This window comes from Falco rusticolus, chromosome 12 (genome assembly GCF_015220075.1).
Source record: "Falco rusticolus isolate bFalRus1 chromosome 12, bFalRus1.pri, whole genome shotgun sequence".
In the NCBI taxonomy this organism is placed as follows: Eukaryota; Metazoa; Chordata; class Aves; order Falconiformes; family Falconidae; genus Falco; species Falco rusticolus.
The window spans coordinates 14,861,787-14,881,926 of record NC_051198.1 but is presented as its reverse complement, the minus strand read 5'-3'; the positions used below and the strand labels follow the sequence as shown (position 1 = coordinate 14,881,926).

At 42.2% G+C, this 20,140-nt stretch overlaps 1 protein-coding gene across 4 annotated transcripts in view; it reads left to right on the top strand.

Moving 5' to 3' along the window:
* The first annotated feature begins 696 nt into the window (after positions 1–696).
* Positions 697–20,140, top strand: part of MOCS1 (molybdenum cofactor synthesis 1) — a 30,911-nt gene continuing 11,467 nt past the window's right edge. For 3 of the 4 annotated variants that reach the window (XM_037405086.1, XM_037405085.1, XM_037405088.1), the window contains exons 1-5: positions 697–822; positions 8,443–8,575; positions 9,314–9,481; positions 14,312–14,476; positions 19,239–19,300. In XM_037405086.1, coding sequence (XP_037260983.1) covers positions 700–822; positions 8,443–8,575; positions 9,314–9,481; positions 14,312–14,476; positions 19,239–19,300 — 651 coding nt within the window. In that variant the 5' untranslated portion in view covers positions 697–699. Of the gene's footprint in view, positions 823–2,281; positions 2,364–8,442; positions 8,576–9,313; positions 9,482–14,311; positions 14,477–19,238; positions 19,301–20,140 lie in introns of those variants that run through there. The other variant, XM_037405087.1, reaches the window with a different exon arrangement.

Sequence of the window (20,140 nt, the reverse complement as noted above, 5' to 3'; positions counted from 1 at the left end):
CCAGACACTTACTTCACTGTAAGGCCCCTTGTCTGTGAAACACTGAGAGCATATGGGAAGAGTATATCAGTCTGGAAAATGAACATACTGTTTTCTTATGCCTCATAAGACCCATTGTGCCCCATTTAGCTCCTGTGCCTGTTTTCTGACAATGTTTTACAGATTGTACTTGAGACTTGGGCAGGACTGTGGTGGAAGTCGCCATTTCCACCAGAAATGTTCCCTAGTTGAGGGTAACCGTGTTTCCTGGCCTTCTGTCCCTGCAGGGACACGTACCCCGTGTGTGAGTCCTTCAACACCTGCACGGCCCGGGAAGGCAGCCAGCAGACAGGGCCAGCCTGCAGGCCACGGGCCCTGCACCTGGCTTTTGGAGGGATGAGGCGAAGACAGGGCAAGGCAGGCAACAAAGGCTGCCAGTGCAGGTTTTGCCCTTGCTGCTGAGCGACGCGGGGCTCACAGGAGCTGCCCGGCTCCCCTGCCCCTGGAGGGCACACCGGTGCCGAAGGATCTGGGGCCCGCCACTGCCCGCCGCTCCCTCAGCCCGCCCGCCCGCCTCAGGGGAGCGGACTACGGCTCCCGGCGTGCAGCGCCGCACCTGCGTCCGCTCTGATTGGCTGCCTGCCCCCGCCCTCCGCCGCGTGACGGAGCGAGCCCGGCGGCGGCGCGGAGCCCCCCGCGTGCTGCGGGCCGGCGAGCCGCATGGCGGGGGCGGCCTGGGGGCGGCGCGGCGGCCTCGCGCTCCTGCGGGGGGCGCTCGGGGCGGCCTCGCGCCGCGCCTGCAGCTCCGGGGCGCCCGTGAGGGCTCCCTCCGCCGCCGCTCAGGTGAGGGGGGCGCGGGGCTCAGGTGGGGGCTGCGCGGGAGGCCGGCGCGGGGCGAGCGGAGCGTCTGGGGCCGGTAACGGGCCGGGACCGCCGCCGCCGGAGCGGGCGGGCGAATGGGAGGCGTGCGGCCGCCGGAGGTTGTGTGCGAGGTTTGGCGTCCCGGGCCGGTGCCTTGCACTTCGAATTAGGAGAACGTAGTTTGCGGAGGGGCGCTTGTGGTGGCCCGGGCTTGGCCTGGCGGGGCCCCCGGGGGCAGCCAGCCTCTGAGGGTTCCCCTGCCATCAGCGGCGGCGGCGCGGGGCTGGCAGCTGCCGGGCGGGCGGCACCGAAACCGCCCCCGGCTCTCTAACGGGCACCTTGCCATCTGTCCCGGAGCGATGGGTAGTTTCTGCGGTGACCGTGACCTGGTTATATGGGGGAAGGCAGAAGAACCAACAAAATGCCTACTGGTACACCGTTCTGTGTCCTTACTCTGTTAAAATGTCACCCTTACTTTGAAAGCAAGTAGGGTGTTCAGTCTCTTGGGCTGACCCAGTTCCGTGTTCTTTCCCAGTCAAAGAAGGGATTACACAATGCCGTTTGATCTGCCCAGGTGAAAATGGAGTGGTTTGGCAGCTTTCGGTGCCCACGGTCCGGGGGGTCACGCCAGCTTTGCGCGGGGCTGCTTGTTCTGGCGCCGGCGGGGAGCCAGCGCAGGTGCTGTCCAGATCTCGCTCCTCCCGGTTTAACTTCCAGTCACCCAGGTGGATTCAGTCTCTTTCCAAATGCAGGAGAAAAAGCTGCACAGGAAGGCAAAGGGTCTGTAACTGCCTAGCAGAAATAGGGCACGACATGCAGACTAATCCCAGCTGGGACATGATTTATTGATTTACTTGCAATTGCACGGCTGGCTTTAACAAGAAGAAAATAGGCTAAAGCTACTAGTGACAGTCTTTGTGTCACCAGAATTGTACGTGTTCACTAGCACTTATTTCAGAAAGTCACATGGAGTTGTGTGTTGCTTTATTCAATGCTTACCTGACTTGGGAATCTAGAAAGGTTATTGAGTTTCTTTTGTTTTTTTCTACCCATCTACTTTTTTATAAATGCTGATCAGAATTACTTCTAATGACTATCTATAAGTCGATTAGTTCTAACATATATTCAGGAATACTTTTGAGAGAGCTTGGTTACAACATCCGTTTCTGAAAGCCCTATTCCCTTAGGGGATGAAAGCTACAGTGGTTGGAAGAATGTGGTGAATGATCTGTGTGTGTGACATAGTAACCCTGACAAGTATGCTGGGGCACTGGCTGATAGTCTGCAGGGCCTGAGAAGCAAGCTAATGCAAAAGCAAAGGTGGTGCAAATGTAGCAACTGTACAGAGATAATATACCCATTGCTCCTTTCTCTTCTGTGTCTCTCCCAGATGTCATCTCTGGAGAGGAGCAATTAGCATTACAGACATAGGGGACAGTGAACCATGCTTTCAGATGATGGGATGTTAAAAAATTCAAAACAATGATGAATACTGCTGTTCTGGGTTGGATCTGAAAATGTTGGTGGGTTCTGTTTAGTTTCATGAGATTTCAGTTGGGTGCAGGGGGTGCAAATGGGAGAAGATAGCACTAGACTCTGTATTCCATCCCCTTTAAAATGGTCCTTCCAGCTGTGGAAGGAAGAACTCTGTAACTCAGGAGCTTCAGGAGACAACTGAAAAAGGCTGCATCCATGACCATCCATTGTAATTCTTTAGGTTAGGTTACAATCCATGGGGTCAGTATGGCTGCTGTGTTGGCATTGTGTGGTGAACTTAGGTTCAACTTAGTGCCTTTTTAGCCTGTTCTTACATGCTGTTTTTTGAGACAGTGGGAGAATGTGTGCATGCTATCTGTTCTGTATCCTGCATTTGCTGTCTGTAATAACATCTCCTATGAATGCTTGGTAAATGACTCCGTCCCCTAGAAACACATAGTAGCTTTTATTCACATTTTGAATGTCCATTAAGTCCTTATAATGTTCTCTATATGAAATATGTGGTGAAAATTGATGTATTTATAGAAGTGAAATGATATTGACCAGATAAATTTTCACAGCCTTCTATTTTCCCAGTCAGATTATGTCAGTTTTGAAGGTGAAATCAGGCATACCTGGGAAACTGATCCTAAATTGTTCACAAAAAAAAAAAATAGAGCTTGATCTGTGCATTATTGGACTGTGTATTATTAGTCCATATATTTGAGCCTGTTTGTATCTTAGTATTCTAGATAGAGTTGTCAGTCTCAGAGATGTGTGCAGGGTGGAGTCCCTTTTTCAAGGACTAGATAAGGGCAGGTAGCAATAGGCACTCTGAAAGCAACGTTTCTATGGTGGATCGACTGTGTGCAAGTATTTCTTGACTAATTCACAGTTACCAAAGGGAAGTCTGATGCCATCCTGTCATCTTGAACACATGATGATACATGTTCAAATTATGCTCTTGAATAATAGTAAAAAATCTTATAGAATTATATATTTCTACTACAAAACTGAGTATTTTTCAGTAGAATAGGAAAAGTAATTTGTACTTTTTATATTTTATTTGATTGTAAGCTGGAAGTTAATGCTAAAACCTCAGCTTTTTGAAATGAAGGGGGAAGATGAACAGACTCTTAAGACAGTGAGGCTTAAGAGCAATAGCATTAAGGAAATGAGCATTATTCTTTTTATATCCTACTCTAGATGTATCATTTCCAGTAAAGATCTTCTGTATCCTGATACAACTTTCATTTTAGCTTCCTCCATCTGTTCATGTAGATCCCATAATTTAAACATAACCACCTGAAATTTTCTATGGCCTCAATGAAGTCGTCACCAGTGGGATAATGGGGAGAGGCCAGCTTGTCTAGAAAGACCTGATATGGTCCCTTCTTGGCCAGTCATGTCTGAAACTGTGTCCTGGAGCTCCATTTTATGAGTAGCTGGTCAAGGTCCCCGAGCAGTGCTTTCTGTGCCAGTAACCAGAACTGTAGCATGTTGTTTGAGGTCAACTGCTGGGCAGCAGCTGCTGAGCCCTCAGAAAAACATTTGTCTTGGACTTCTTAGCTCAGACCTCATTTTGGCACTTGGCCTATTTAGACCCATTTCAGCCTCTGTGGTTGTCTAATTTCCAGGTTGAACAAGGACACTGTCACTACTTCTCTACAGACTAAGTTATTAAAGACGAGGCATGAAACAGAAGAGATTTGCTGAGTTTTGCCCATGATGCTGGCACAGCAGCGTTAGGTACTACAGTGAGGCGGCAGTGCCATTGCACAAACCCAACAGGACTGCAGAAGCTGCAAGAGCCAGTGGGTGCAGGAGCAGCACTAACAGTGTCATAAATACACAGGTTGTGGTGGTCCCTGAGGCCTGTGCAGAAGTGTTTTCAAACATTAATTTCATAGTGCACAAATATCACTGGGGTATAAGGTGAAGGTGGAAGGGTGGAGCAAGTATAGTACTCGATCTTCAGTTTGATAAATAAGTAAGAGCTCTGTTCTCTTCCCCCTTGTGTTCAACTGAGCCTTTCCAGTATCTGTCAGTTTGTTGTGTTCCTGGTGGTTGTTAATACCTCTGGTGATGGCCCCCAATTTTACTGAGTTGTTAGAAGAGTTCTCCTGGAAATCACGGGTGAATTGGCAGGTCTGAAGTGTTGACAGCTTGTCAAAATGTAGCCACTAGGTGCATTCATCAAAGCTCTGATTCTTTCAGTACTAGTATAGAACATAGGAGTGACAGCCCAGGGAGTAAAACTGTTTTTTTCATGGATCAGATAAAGCACGCTATGTGACAGGGTGTACTCCTCTGATGTGCAGAAGTGTCTTCTGTCAACTATGGAGAAAGGAGAGTAGGGATTTTGGGATTATAATAAGCCCTTTTGAGTGAGAAGTTGTGCGGTTGGGCATTGATACATTAAAATACCAACGATCACCCATCTTTTCCAACTGCAAGGAACTGAATTACCCCGGTAGCCTGGGGACTGTAGCAGACAGCTTTTGCTTTCTCCCTGCTCCGATAGCTCCCACACAGGCTGCAAGTGACTAGGTCCAGCCTCCCCCTGTTCTTCCCCTTTGGAAAATCCTGCTTCAATGACTGCCTGAGAGAGTGCTTCGGCTTGCCCTGAGTTACCAGAAGGCAGCTGAGTTTCCATCTTTGATATTTGGCCTTCCTGTGGAATTGATAAAAATATGAGCCAGTGCTGGGTGCAGTGGCTGTTTTAGTAATACAGGATCTGCTCCCACTGGAGCTCAAGCTGATGCTGCTGAACTCCTCATGGGTGTCTCCTAATTCCTCCTTGCTGACATCAAACTGGACAGAAACTGAAATAACAGCTTAAAAATTCCATCTCCAGTCATTCTTCCCTCCCAGACAAACCCATCCCTGTACACAACAAGAAGCTGATGGAAAGAATCTCTAGAGCTCTGGGAAAACTTTTTTCTTTTCACCATCCCAATAGAAGTTATTTTGCAGCAAGAGAGTAAAAATTATTTATTTCCAATAGGAACTTTAAAGTATATTGACACCAACTGCCTGCTGAGTGCCTGTTCTTTTAATACTACTTCTTGACAGTTCACTTCAGAGTAATTAATGAAGGGCAGTTTTCCTTCCTCCAGTAAGTCCTCTTACAGGCAAGGAAGCTAAAGTAACAGCCACTCAGATGGCAGACAGGGAACAGAACCATTGTGTCCTGCGTCCAACTGCAGTGCTGGCTCCTTCCTGAAAATAGGAAATTACTTTAGGCATATTACTGTCCTTGAAAGGATGCAGTTTTGGCATCCATTACATACAGATATTAAAGTCTCCCTCTCTTGCCTCCTTTCTCTCAGGGAGGACAACTTTTCACTTCCCTCCCTGTAGTGCGCACTAAAATGGGGATGCAGCAGGTTTGTACTGCTCTGTTTTCAAGTGAAGTGGGTAAGGAATCCTGATCCTGAAAAAGATTTAAGAATTAATTCTTGAGAAAGCATTAGGAGGTGAGTGCTTCTACAAGAAGGGTTCGAATAACTTCAGTAAGAATGGGAGTACTTTCCTGGTCAAATGTGAACACCTTTCCAAAATAACAGGAAGGAGAACATCAGAAATCCAACCAGGTCAGAAAGCAGTGCAGTTTTCAATAAAAAATACTTTTGTGTTGTGTTTTTTCTCAATTTGGTAGTATTTAAAATATCTTCAGATTAGTCTGTTTAGAGATGAGTTTTCTGACTGGGTAAGAAGCAGAAATGAACTCTGGATGTTTAGCTGAGCTCTTTGACTTAACCCTGCCTTGTATTCTGAGAAACTCTCACAGTAAGTGCAACAGAGTTAACATTTCTAACAAAGCAAGCTCCCAGCTTGAGATTTCTTGGGGAAACTAAAGCTGCGCAGAGCTCACAAACAACCTTCGGGTATGCAGGCTGCAGCATTTCCCCAGGGGATTAAAACCCCGATGACCTGTTCTGCCCAGGAATCTTGAAGAAGAGGAAGATGTAGGAACGTGTGTAGGCGTGAGCAGCACGTGTGGCTGTGGAGGGGCTACCACTGACACCTTTGGTGCTGCAGGGAAGGAAGGCTGGCCTTGCACCCTTTAGCTCTCTGCTGTTCAGCAAGCTATGAAACAGAAACTGAAAGAGATTGCTTGCTTCTGGCTGAAAAGCATTACGTTGAAACTAGTGCTGTTTTATCAGGGGTAAACAGATGTTTTCTGGGCTTTGAAACAGCCACTTTGTGTCTCCTTTATGTTCTCTAACCCCCTCACTGTCAGGGATGTTCTTAAAAGTTCTTGCCTAACCACAAAGCTGTTTGGATCAAGAAGTGTAGTGGATTGTTTAAAGGCTAGTAGAAAGATTGTGCTGCCAAGAAACACTGCTCCTGCTCATAAGTTAGCAGCAGCCATGGTGTTAGCACAGCTGGAATCAAAATTGCTGCAGCTGCTGATGGCTGAAGTTGGGCCTCTCCCCAGATAACCTTTGCTGTCTGCCTGATCTGGTCATTGAGGGTGTCCTCTCTGTCTTCCACCCACCCCCAAATCTGTCCTACAAATGCTTTTAGAATAAAATGTTTTAAGAGAGCATACCTGAGTGGTTCAACATTTTAGCTGACCATTACCAGACTTTTTTGCAAAGGCTGTTTCAAAATACTGTGCAGGATTAACTACTGTGGTTACTGGCGATGACTGGAGCCAGGGAGATGATGGCCTTGGCTATGTGTGTTTCTGCCCAGTCCCTTGGCATCATCCCATACATGCCAATTTTAGTATAGCTGGAGATACCACAAGTCTGTTTTTCACTAGATGGAAATAATGAGCTTTGCTCAGTTAAGCAGTTTGAATACTAGCTAATGTGTCATTTTGTCTGGTTCCTCATTCTACATCTTAAATTTATGTCAAAACTTTACTTAATCCTTTGCCTGCTGCAGCCTATCAAGATTAGCCAGCATGATTTTGACTTGAGGCACAATTCTGCAGCTGATTTCCTCCCCCCACTCACTTTACCTTTGGGACCACCATGTCTCCAGAAATGGTTTTGTCTGTGCTTTTTAAGTGGAGATGAAGTTCGCTGCATGTTCAGGAATCTTTTAGCTTTCTTCCCATATTCTTAGCTGTCTATTATTGTCTGTATGTGGCTAACTAACAAGGACATGGTGAAAATAGTTCCTCTAATTATTTTTATCCCATTTTCTGTTGTTGGCAGTAGTGATGTTTTAAAGATGCTTGGTATAAACTTGAACTGTATTCATTTCCAGTAGCAGCTACTAATTTGGGATATTTTGTTTGACACCTAAAGTGATCAGTCCTCATTCTGGAGGGCAATACTTCCTGAAAACTGTGTTGCTGTAGAATAGGTTACACTGTGCTTTAAAAAACCCAAAACCTGTAAATAGAAATCAGTTGTAATATTCACTTAATAATAGTTAATAAAGACATTATTAAAATTCTGAACCTTTTTATGAAGGCTTGAACAGGTGTAATTTCAGGATCGTACATTTCCTTTCCAATCCTACTGACTGTGCCCTGTATTATGTATTGTCTTTTAACCAAGACAAACTTTTTGGAAGTATTCTGTTGCATGGATTTGGGCAAGAAGACCTTGCTGGAAATTTCTAGAAACAGGCATGAAAGTTATTTCACACAGCAATAATTTGGTTTTGCTATTTACAAGATGTTATGTCTTGCATGTGAAAGTTAGTGGACACATAAGCAGATATGCAGTGTTTCATCAGCTTTTGGTTCCCTTGCACTGAAGTGCAGGGAGGGACCCTTCTGTATGTTTTAATTTATCTGAGGGCTGTGGTGAGATTGGGTGGTCCTGGGTTATTACGGAAAGAGCTTTGTAAAGAGCAGATTTGTAAAGCTGCTTAGTATTGTACACAGGAAGCCTGAAGCACCTGTGGCAAAGAGGCTGTATCTTTAAACGCACAGGGAAAATTGTAGTATAGTTCCATGGAATTAAGTAGGGTGTGAAACTTAATAAATGGTCAGTTTTGACCATAAAGACAAGTCATCTTTTTTTTTTTTTCTTGTGCAGTTGTCTCTGTGGGGATAAATGGAATAATAATTACCAGTTGACTTCAAAATTAATATTTATACAGCAAGTTGATAGGATAACTATTCAAATATTTAGCACTTCCTTGTTTTCGTTGCAGGAATTGCAAAGCTCAGGAAGAGGACGCTTTCTACTGGAACATGCTGCTCCCTTCTCTGCTTTTTTGACGGACAGCTTTGGGCGTCAGCACAACTACTTGCGAATTTCTTTGACTGAGAAATGCAACCTCAGGTGTAAGTGTCTGTTGCACACAGCTCTTATGCACCATATTGTGCAAAGGCCAAGAACTGAATTAGGGTACTTATCACTTTGTTGGCGTTCTGCTCTTTTTTGTGTTCACAAAGTAGTGGTAAAGGATAGATAAGAGACTGTTTTGGGGCTGAGCTGGTGATGGGATGGGGAAGCAGGAGCAAGCCTAGGGATGTGCCAGACAAATGGGGGTGACAGGTCTTTCATCAGACTTGGTGTGGTTTGGATGATGGTGCTTGTGGATGTTTGTATGCCATACCCAAAGTGTATGCTGAGCATGAGAGCTCATACCTAGGTATTTCCACAATTATGTCTGCAAAGTCTGTGGCAATCACAGACTGGCCAGGGTTGGAAGGGACCTCTGAAGATCATCTAGTGCAACCCCCTGCTATGTTCCAGTGCTTGCTAGTTCGGTTTTGTGTGTCTGTTTGAATACAGGTGAGATAGACAAAAGATCAGGTTTTCCTTCAAAGTGGATCCATTGTAATTTTGAGACCCATCATGAGTCTTGGGGTTTCTTCTGAAGAAAAAAGTGAGATTGTTAGGAGGCTGCTTGTAAGATTTGGTGTGCGGTCTTATCTGTATTTCAGAAAAGCAGAGTCATTTGACACCCATTAAAGACAGTTGCACATGGTGCATTTTGCTCATCAATATTAGATTAACAGCTGCTGGCTATTCCTCCCCCCCCCCCCCCCCATGTATTTCTATATTCTTTGTTTCAGGTCAGTATTGTATGCCAGAAGAAGGTGTTCAACTGACCCCTAAATCAGAGCTACTTACTGCTCAGGAGATAATCACTCTAGCCAGACTGTTTGTGAAAGAAGGTGTAGAGAAGATCCGACTGACAGGAGGAGAGCCACTTATCCGTCCCGATGTGGTTGATATTGTGGGTGAGTTACCAATAAATACGGTGTGTTTCAAAGTGACTTGCTCTATATTGACCCAAAATCTACACTTATAAATATCAACTATTAGAGTTCAGCAACCTGAAGAATAACTATACATTAAGTGAGGATGGGTTTTCCCAACATTGTGGAATGCATGTTCCTTTCAGAAAGCTTCCAGTTCTGCTCTCCTGTTTGGATGGAACTTATGTCTCTTCATATTATGACAGCTGAACTAGCATAATTTTCATATTCAACATCTACTAGAATAACTTGCAATAATGCAGCCTTGGGGTAAAAAATCAAGAACTGATGTGACTGTCTTTACTGGACAGGAACAGCTGATAACATGCTTGCAAACAAAACAGGTTTTCTTTTGGATTTTTAGGGGGTTTTGGTTTGTGTTTTTGTTTTGTTTTCTTGATAACAGGTATCACTTGCTTGTCTGTGTCTAGTAAAGAATGGTGGAAATGCCTGTGTGTTTACAGTTACTGATTAAGACTATTACTTTAATGGACGATAGACTTCCAACTATTACCCAGTAATTTATCTCTTTTGACTGGTATTGTGTTGCCTGACAGTGCCTGGTGTTTTTTTTTTTCTTGAGCCAGGTACTTTTTTCCTTGTCCAAAGTCTCATATGTTATGGACATTACAATAGCTTTGTGTAGTGGTAATGTATTCAATTAAGGCTATGTAGGTGGGTACACCTTGGTGGATTGTGGGCAACTGAACTTTTCTGTTTCTGCACATACACTCTTATAAGTCCTGAAGATGATAAAGGGTTAATATAGAAGATGAAGGTCCTGAAAGTAGAGTAACTGTCTACTGATACGCTGAACTTTGGTGGAGAAAACAGTTGGCCTCTGCTTCTGCTCTGTTTTGTTCAGGATTTGGAGGACCTTTATGGTCTTTTCCAAAGGAAGCAGCAGAACAGTGTTGCATGTAGAACAGACCTGTTTATGGCTGGAAAAGGTACGGTTAGTGAACTAGCTTGGCTCTCCTTGAACCTTGATGGTGGGGAGTCCTGAAACTGCACTAACATCTTTTTGGAACTCTGGAATACCATTCTCTGGAGCATTTTACCCATACATGATAGGTTATTTTTTATTTAGGATTGGGAGTGCTATGTGCCTTTCAAGAAGGCAGTCCCCATTTCTAGTAATAATGGGTATAATTATTTTAGCTGCTTTTGCCAGCCGAAAGGGGGGCAGACTTATAAAATAGGTTATGTTTTTAAATACAGTAAAGCTTTAAAGTTCAGCATATAGTGTTGGCATGAAAATGAGTTGAAATTGACAGTGTCATCAGTTCAGTGCAGAACTTTTTTTCCTAATGTATGCACCTTTTTGATTTATTAGCAGTAGCTGATGGCTTTTTATATTCAACAAAACTACTCTGACATTGAGGGTGGAAGTTGAGTAGCCAGGTCACTGCAAAATAATTATCACATAGCTGCGATTCTGAAGTATTGATATTGGAAGGCTAGAAAGGTGGGTTTTTTTGGTTTGTTTTACTGCAGGGATAGAATTATCAAAGGTTATTTTTGTGGCTAAAAGAGGGAGATGGATCTTTGTGATCCACTGGGCTTTCATTATTCTGCCTGTGTTCTTCACAGCTGAACTTTGACAGATTCATAGTGATCATTTTAATGGATGACAAGAGAATAGTGATTTGGGGGTAAAGTTAATGGATGTTAAGAAGATTGTCCTGTTGCATTAGTTCATTGTCATGGATTTGTATTAGCCTGGCTGGTTTTTTCTAAGGCATACTGAAAAATGGCAAATTAAGCCTATAGACACTTTTCTGTCTTCTCAGGCTTTGGTATTACTCTATGTTGCACAGGTTCAGGATCAAGAGAAAAGTCTGAAAACTGAATATCACATGTAACAACTATGGGAGAACTCACTGAAGGGGAAACAAACCCAAAAATGTCTTGTGCAGAATTTGAGTTAGGAACCTTTATTGAAGCCATCTTAGTACAAGGTACTGGTTTGGGCTGGGATAAGATTCATCTGGATTTGTAGGTGGTTTATAGAAACTGGCTACAATATCTGAGGTGCTAAATAGAGTGGAGATTTAAGTTAGGTTTGTTTTTGGCAACCCTTTCCCTTGACCACAAATGGTTTGTGAAATATCAATACAGCTCAAAAGCATTAATGTTGGATTAATATTATCGTATTTTTCCAATACTCAAAACTTTTTTTTTTTTTTCAGTAAACAGATATGATTTGAAGCTACTGTAGGAGACCATGTTGTTCAGAGACTGGCTACAGTTGTTCAGATTATTTTAAATCTTTTAATGCATGCACATACATAAACTATGAATCAGCAACTAACACTTGCTGAAAGCTAAATCATGTCCTGGAGACTGCTGAAAGCATATATTTGAGACTTTTCTGAAGCAGCTGATAGTAGAATATAGAATCCATCTCCTTTGGGATACTTGGAGTTTAAATTAGCACTGGATATGCAACTGTGTGCTGGCAGTTTATTAATAGTCTGAGAAGTACACATCTCCACTGAAAAAAGTATTTTCCATGGGGTAGACAGTTGGATGACTTTTTTCAGCATCATACGTATTTCAAGACTTGAATTACTACTGTATTAGGAGATACACATACCTTTCCAGGACTCAAATCAGGAAAAGCGCAGCTGAAACAATTGGAGGAGAATATGTAAGCGACTTGTCTATTTAAGATGATGTGCCTCATCCTAAAGGAAAAAGTAAATGTAAAAACATTTACTTGATAGCTTGAGCCTGTCATGTAAGCTGTTAGTTTCATGTTACTGATTTATAGTATCCGTTCTGTTTCCTTTTCTACTTGATAGTTTTATCAGTTGCCTTTGCTTGTGCTGATTGTTGCTAAAGCAGTGACCAAAGGTCAGAAGAGAGTTTTAATACAGGCACAAGGTGAGTTGCAAAGTTATGAAATCTCTTTAATCCCTTTTGAATTTAGAGATCAACAAGCCAAGAAACCAAGCAACCACAATGTTCTTCTTAGCTTGCACAAATAAGGCAGAGTGTACCAACTGGTCCTTTTTAACTCATTGGTGTTAGTGTTAAGTCTTCATCTCTAATTTCTCACAGTTGGCTTCTATCCAATTTGTTATTACAGGTGGTTCCACATATTTGTGTCTTTCCAGTGCCTCATCATGTACCTCATCCTGTCTGCTGAGGAAGAAGATGGACTGAAAACAGCCGCTGCCTGCACTAACTGACCTAATCAGCTGGTGCTACTTTTTTAATTTTTTCCATTTTAGGCTGCAGTGTGGCTTTGGTTTCATTAAATGCCTTTATGCATTTTACATTTCTAACAATAAAGTCTGTATGGCAGCTAGTCTTTTTTTTTCCTCTGTGGTGTTAGGAGATTGAGCAGTCTGTGTGTTGCGATGCTGTAAATAAAAGTAGTGGCGTTCCTCTGACTGCAGTGTGTATCCTGTGCTCTCACAAAGACTGGGCTGCTAGTAGTTGCTAGTGTTGAACAATCTTTGGCAAACTGGGACCAATAGCATTCATCCTCTAGCAAGAGGTTATTCCTGATCAGTGGGGAGGATTTTGAGAGATGAATGCCAGAAAAGTCTAGTTCATAATAAAGATAGCTTTTTTTGTTATAACCTCATTTTCCAGATGTCTTCACAGGGTTCTTAATCGTGTTGCAAAATGCTGCTGCTGTAAACTTCAGCATCTTTGGTGTGACCTGGCTTGTCCCATTAGGCGCAGCTTAGTGTGAATATCTTGAGAATAGCTGGGAAATGAGTAAAGCAGAAGTAAAGCCCTTATCAACATGAACAAATAGAAGTAAAATAGGGAGGGAAGAAGGGACTCCAAAATATTTGTGCTGTAATCAAAGCTGCCTCAAGGGTAAGGGTTCTTCAAATATTTCTCAACTAATTAGGGTGGAGGCCATGAGAGAAGGGAGGAAGGAAAATAAGAAAATAAAATTACTTTACCATGGCTCTGCTTCTGCAAGTGGTTTATGAGGGTTTTTCCCTATTTGTTATTGTATGATAACTGGAGGTTTGAAAGCCTGCTCTCTGGAGATCTGGTATGCTGAGGATTTCTGGATTTGGCTTACAAGGAGTCAGCTATTTTCTAAAACCTAGTCTCATGATATTAACTGTTTCTTATGTGGTTTTCTTCTGTTAGCCGTTTTTTAGTGTCTTGCGTAAGTGCTCTTCCATTGGCTGGGCTACCACTGTGGGTAATGGAAATGTATCAGTTGTCAAGTGCAAGTGTTTTGTCCATTGGATGTCACTGCCCTGGATTCTCTGTAGTGGTCTAATATGTTGACCTTTTTCTGTTTAGTTATGAGTATATGCAGTATTTCAGCAGTTTAAAGTTGCTACTGCTGGCAACTACCTCTGGATTAGAACTGAGTTTTGGTAAAGCATAGTAGGATAAGCGTTGCTAGATAAAGGCAGCTAGTTCAGGTGTAAAAGGGATGGCTTGCTGCTCATTGTTATTGCAGAACACTGAATTCGGTTTGCAGAGCTAGACTGAGGAAAAGAAGGAAAACAAAATCATAGGCCTTCTTCCAACAATTAAGTAGCTATTTACTCTAAGAAATGGAGAATAAAATTAGTCTGCATTTTCAGTGTTTTTTATAACCAATTTTGCTTTCAATAAGCTACTCTTTCATACCTTTTGAAATGGATTTGTGCTAAAATGGGTCTCTTGAACCAGTACAGCTGGAAGAAGGCTGAAGCACTGAAGTGTCCATGTTTTCCTCGCACCCTCAGTTATATTTTTTTGTTTGTTTCACAAGTCTTTTGGTATTTCTGTGCAACTTACAGTTGAATTACTTCTTTTAACGTCATCTTTTTATTTTCCTAGGTCAACTGTACAAGCTAGAAGGGCTGAAAACCATTGCTGTCACAACCAATGGGATCAACTTAACCAGACTGCTGCCCCGGCTGAAGGAGGCAGGACTGAATGCCATTAACATTAGCTTGGATACTTTGGTCCCAGCTAAATTTGAGTTCATTGTCCGCAGGAAAGGTACAGGCTTGTCTTCTAAGGCAACTGTGTTAATACTTACAGTAATGCTGTGGGCTGTTTGCTATGTCTCTCACATTCAGTTACTTTGGGAGAGGAGTGAATTTCCATCTGTCTGAGGCTAGGAAAAGTCATCTGTACCAGCTTATTTGATAGTGACTTCTTCCTTCTTTCTACACCCCTTAGGCAGGTAGAGCCCCTTTAGTTGGAGCTGGTGAAGTAGAAGATGCTCAACGTGCCACAGTCAGTGGTACTGTGACTACAGCTGCCAGTAACTGGCTGACTACTGGTTAGTCATGGATATCAAGAGGACTCTCCAAATCTTGTGTTGGTCTTGTGTGCTGTTTAATACTGTGCAAAAGACAGATGTTCCTGCCGTAGCAGCCAGGGACTAAGTTACCCCAAGAACTGAACTTCTTGTCATGAATAGCAGCAGTTTCTGGAAGTTAGATGTGGGGCATACTAGCAGTGGCCTCGCTTGTAATTAGTGATGTTCCCTACTTCCACTACTTTTTAATAGGAATAAACATAAACTGGGTCTGAAATCATTTGAGGAGGGCTGCTGGCTGCATTTGTAAATTCTCTCCAATTGAGCTAGTAATTCCAAACAAAGTTTCAAAAATGCTTGGATGTGCCCAGTGTTACAAATTCTTTTTTTAAATGAATCCTAAAGTTCATCATAAAGTTCAGCTTCATGGTTGGGCTTTCTTCTAACCTAAAACTGATTTGACCTTGTATCATTCTGTTTGTCCAGTAATGTAGCTTTGGCAGTCTGTGAACTTTTAATTCAGACAAAACCTCCAACTTCCCACTAGATGGTGCAACAACGTAAGGTAAATGTAAGGCAAGGGATGTGGAAATCTGGGGTGCTGTGAGAAGGGATTTCAACGTTTGAATCACTCGGCTATCAAATCAAAGTTCTGTTGGCAGGTGCAGAAAGGTGTCCTTGTCTACAGTCTCTCTGGGAGCATTTCTTCAGGTTTCTACATCATGGTGCAGAAATCTGTTCCTGTCATAAATCTGACTGGAGCATTAACCTTCCATTGTAGGCTGTTGCATTAATCTGGTTGTTTCATGGCACAGTTGGCTCCCAGAGAAGTATCTGGGAGTATGTAATCAGAAGCAGGTGTTGACTGTGCTCTGCTCTTTCCTTCTGCTCTTTGCATTTGCGTATTACCTGGTTTGTGACATTCACTGGAAACAAGCCCTTTCTTTGCTACTGAAGGGGCAAACCTGATCCTCCAGCTTCCTGAATTATATGGCCACAGCTCTTCCTGTCTGATTGGAAGCTGTTAGGAATGTGCTGCTTATAAAGTAAACTAAAAGTTATTGGGGGGTGAGGGCAATTTTTATTTATATGTATGTTTTCTTTCCCTCCTGTCCCTTTAAAAAAAAAAAAAAGTCTTTAACCACAAAGAGAAATTGCTAGCTGAATAGCATAGAGAGCAAACAGGGAAGTTTCTATGACTCAGTATTTTTAAGGAGTTGAATAAAGTTTCCAAATCATAGGTAATTTTTTTTAATGGATTTCAGGTAAAAATAGTAACGCTGAGTTGGTTTTTTTTCTTTTGTTAAGGGCTGAAATTATGTAAAAATACTTTTTTATTGTTTTTGAGGGTTTTTTATTTAATAGGAGATTTCCAGGTATGGAATGAGCAGAGAATAGAGTGCCTGCCCTACTGTGCTACCCTGTCTCCTGTGGCAGTTCCAGAGGCAACAAGATATAGCTCTGTTAAGGTGAGAGGGATTCCTGGTCTTAGACTCCTACAGGCTGGTAACTTCTGTGGAAAGTAAAGGTGGCATTAAGCAGGAGCTCAAGAAATTACGGAATCAGTTTTTCTTCTCCTCTGGAAACTCATTCTAGGGTTTTAAGAAAAGACTGGAATTTTGTATCTTTGGTGTAGGTGACCTGCATTACAGCTGCTTTTATTCCCAAATGGCTGGGATAGAGGGAATGACTGAGATGATCAGAGATTTCACCGATATATGAAAGCATATATAGAGGGCCGTAATATTTCTACTTCTCCCCACCTGCCACATTCTAAGGGATGACAAATGAAAAATACTTTCTTGCAGGTAGCCAGTCTAACCTGTTTCACAACCTGTCCCTTCTTTTTTGTTCAGTACGAGGAAAATGAGATAATATTGTACTGTAATTGAATCATTAAACATTGGCTTGAAGCCTTTCTTCTTGTAAGGATTAAATGTTGGGAGGTGTTGTCCCACATAGGATTGTTCTGGATGTATCTAAGGTTCTCTGTGCTTTGAAGTTGGCTAAAGTTATGATTTCAGAAATCTAAAATTAGAAAATATTGAAATTTTTCATTGTGTGGAAGAGGAGAAGGGTTGTCATTTTGAAATGTCAAACAAAAACTTAAAGGACTTCTGAGCCTTGACAATATTTCCTGGCACAAAGACATCTAGTGTTCATTTCTGCTCTAATATTTTGAAATGTTCTCGTTTTATTCTTTTTGTCGTTCCATTACCACACAAGGACTTTGATTTAGTAGGAATGTTTCAATAAGTATAACAATACAAATGAGCTCCTAATAGCTTTCCATAAAGAAAAAAATCATAAAACTTACTACATTTCATATTTTAATGTTTACAGATTTATTTTTTTTATTTTAAATAATAACTCTGCTCCCAAAATCTTTTAGTGGAAACAAGCTCATAGTTGTTGTTAATCAGAATAGCTCGCACTGGGGTTTTGTTGGGTCTAGAGATTTATGATAGCTGTTCTAAACCACACTGTTGTGCTAGCATGGCAGGAGGTAAGAGGCAGAACTGGGAAGGACATTAAGTTAGATGCATTGCAAGCTGTAATCCTATTGCTTGCCTCTCCAGTGAGCTTGCAGAGCTTTTTTGATCCCATTTGTGGCTCTGGGATGTGCATAAGCAGTGTATCACTATGTCTCTTGCCACATTCAGCCTGCAAACTTGGTTAATTGGAATGAAGTCTGTCACCAGTGCTGCAAACTTCCCGGGCACGTGTAAAACAAGTAGGTGATGAAGGAGAAGGGTGACAAGTCACAACTTCAAATGGTTCCTTGCAAGAGTTATTTCACCATCTTCTCCTTGCTCTTCACCTCTCTTTTTGCAGCATAGGACTGGCTTATAAAAGTGGTAGCATCTCCTGCTTTCCTATGTCCGTTCTTTATAATGTCTTTACCAGCCAGAAAGCGGTTAGGTGAAAGTTTCATGTCTGTCCTTTTATTTTTTCTTTCTCATCCAATGTTAAGTATGCACAGACTATTACTGAGTTATTGCTTATTTCTGGTAAAGTTCCTACAGATTAATGAGGGTATAAACTTTTCACTAGAAAAGCTGAGTTTCCCGTAAATAAAGAGATGGGAAAGAAGGGTGACGGACCTACACAGAAAAATGTAAGACTAGGAACAGCACGGGGACTGTCAGCACAAACTTCTGGAAGATACTGCCCTTTTGCTAGCATGTGTAAAGTATCTGCTGTTGAAGACTACAGCTTTGGAAGAAGGAGCCGAGTCTCATACAGTGGTTTGTCTTTCATACCTGAGTTTAGAGTGCAGAGCAGGACAGGAATTTTGTCTCTCCTACCCTGTCAGTTATTGGACTTTCACAAACACAGTGCAAGCAGCTGAGCACACCCACTCACCAGAAAAGCATACCCAGCGCTTGGTAGCTTGCTGTCTTATTCTTGATATTATCACCTTGTTTCTCTGCCAGCTGGTGAGTGTGGCAGGGAAGGAATAATATGTCAAATCTAGAATTGGTATCTTGATGAAAGGTTTTAACTTTGTTTAAAGTTGACAGAAGCTGTGGCTTAAATGAGATGATTAAGAGGCTTTCCTAAAGGCCTTTGGAATTCCGAAATTGCATTGTTGCTTTATTTTTCTTCCAAATTTAAGAGGTACATGTAGGGGTGAAGGAAATTGCCCTAAATTAACTGTATCTCTGTCTGGGAGCAGCTGACAAGTGTAGGCCACACTAAATGGTAGGGTGAGGCTGGGTACTTCATTCCTTAAAGTCACTGCAGTTTTTGACATTTTCATTTGCTTTCAAGGGTCAAAGGCCAACTGAATTTCGTTCCTAAATGCTTAAATCCCCCCCACGTTATGCTCACCAATTTCACGTTTAGTCATAAACTTGATGATCCTGTAAAATGCTGCCTGTGGTCTTCAGACTAATGGATAGTCAGTAGCTTTGGGAAGCCAATTACATCTGTAGCCAGGGATGAATAAGGAATCAGTAGGCTTTTGGTTTTATTCCTAACTCCACTCCCCTCTACAGTCAGTTCAGAAAGATCCTTTTAAAATTCACTCAGCAATATTGCTCTCTGACTCAGAACAGTGAGATTCTGCCATTTTAGTGAAGACATGTGTGCCATTTTATCAAATAAATGTTAATTTATTCTTTCTTCATTGTATCTGGAGGCAGTTCACAAATGCATTCTAATCCCTTTAAGAATAACGTAACACAAGGCAAAGTTGATATATGGGGAAGTGGAGAATTATATGGTAATGATACGTGGATGTCCGAAGATGTAGAAGAGCATACCATTACTTCTGACTACCCAAACACCAGTTAAAAAATTCATCTCTGTGTCTTGACCACAGTAACACCAGCAGCCTTTGCAGGATGTGTGTGTAGAATTAAAGTCTCTTTACTTGCAGCCCTGTCTACTGAATCAGATTGTTTTTTATTTGTTATCTTTCTGTCTTGTAGTTAACCTCCTTTTGCATTCTGTTTTTAAACAAGAAAAATTTTTGTTCTTTTTATATCTTAGGCTTTCACAAGGTAATGGAAGGAATCCACAAAGCCACTGAACTTGGCTACCGTCCTGTTAAGGTAAAGCCAGTGTTTATGTACTCAAACTGCTGTGTTTTACCATAAATTGTCATAAAAGATACAGCTCACCTGATACAGAATTTATTATCCTAGACCCTGTGCATAATTTTTGGTAAAACTGAAGAAAAATTTTAGTAGAATGAAGATCACATCAAGAGGTAATGGGGCAGATTTATATAAAATCTCCTTGCACAGCTGAGTGTACAGGTTCATACTGCCACAGAGCCTATCAATTGCCTACCTGCAGGCTACAGGGCAGTCCTGTGCTGTACTTGCCTCTTCCTATCCCTTCTGTTGATTTGGCATTTGTCTGACCCAGCTGTGAACTTGGCCAAGGGAGTTAACAGGCAGAAAACTACCCGGCAGAAAGGTGTTAATTTTCTCCTGGTTTATCTCCTTCAACTGCTTACAGCAGACTCTGCTGTTTGCAGTTCTGCAGCTGTGCTTCCCTTCATTTTCACCGGTGTTTTGGAAGATCTATTATGTAAGTGGTTTAGGCTGCAGAGCTATGAAGAACACTTGAAATTAGACTAGCTTTTAGGCTTTCCTGAAAGATCTTAAGAACTGTGATGCACGATGCTTGGACATACAAGTCTGCCTTAGTAATGGAGTGTTTTAGCAACTGCACAGCTATCTGTAGTTACTCAGATAAAGCACAGAGGGCCTGAGGCTCCAGTGTAAATATTGTTTATGAGAAATGTACGGAAAACTAATTTTAACCTTTTTTTTGAGGAAGGCAGAGCTAGTCATCCTGCAGCCTATGGTTATGAAGTGTGCTGTGAACACTTCCTGGTCTGGGGAATTTGCCTATGATCCGCTGTAAAGAGCGTTACAGAAGGT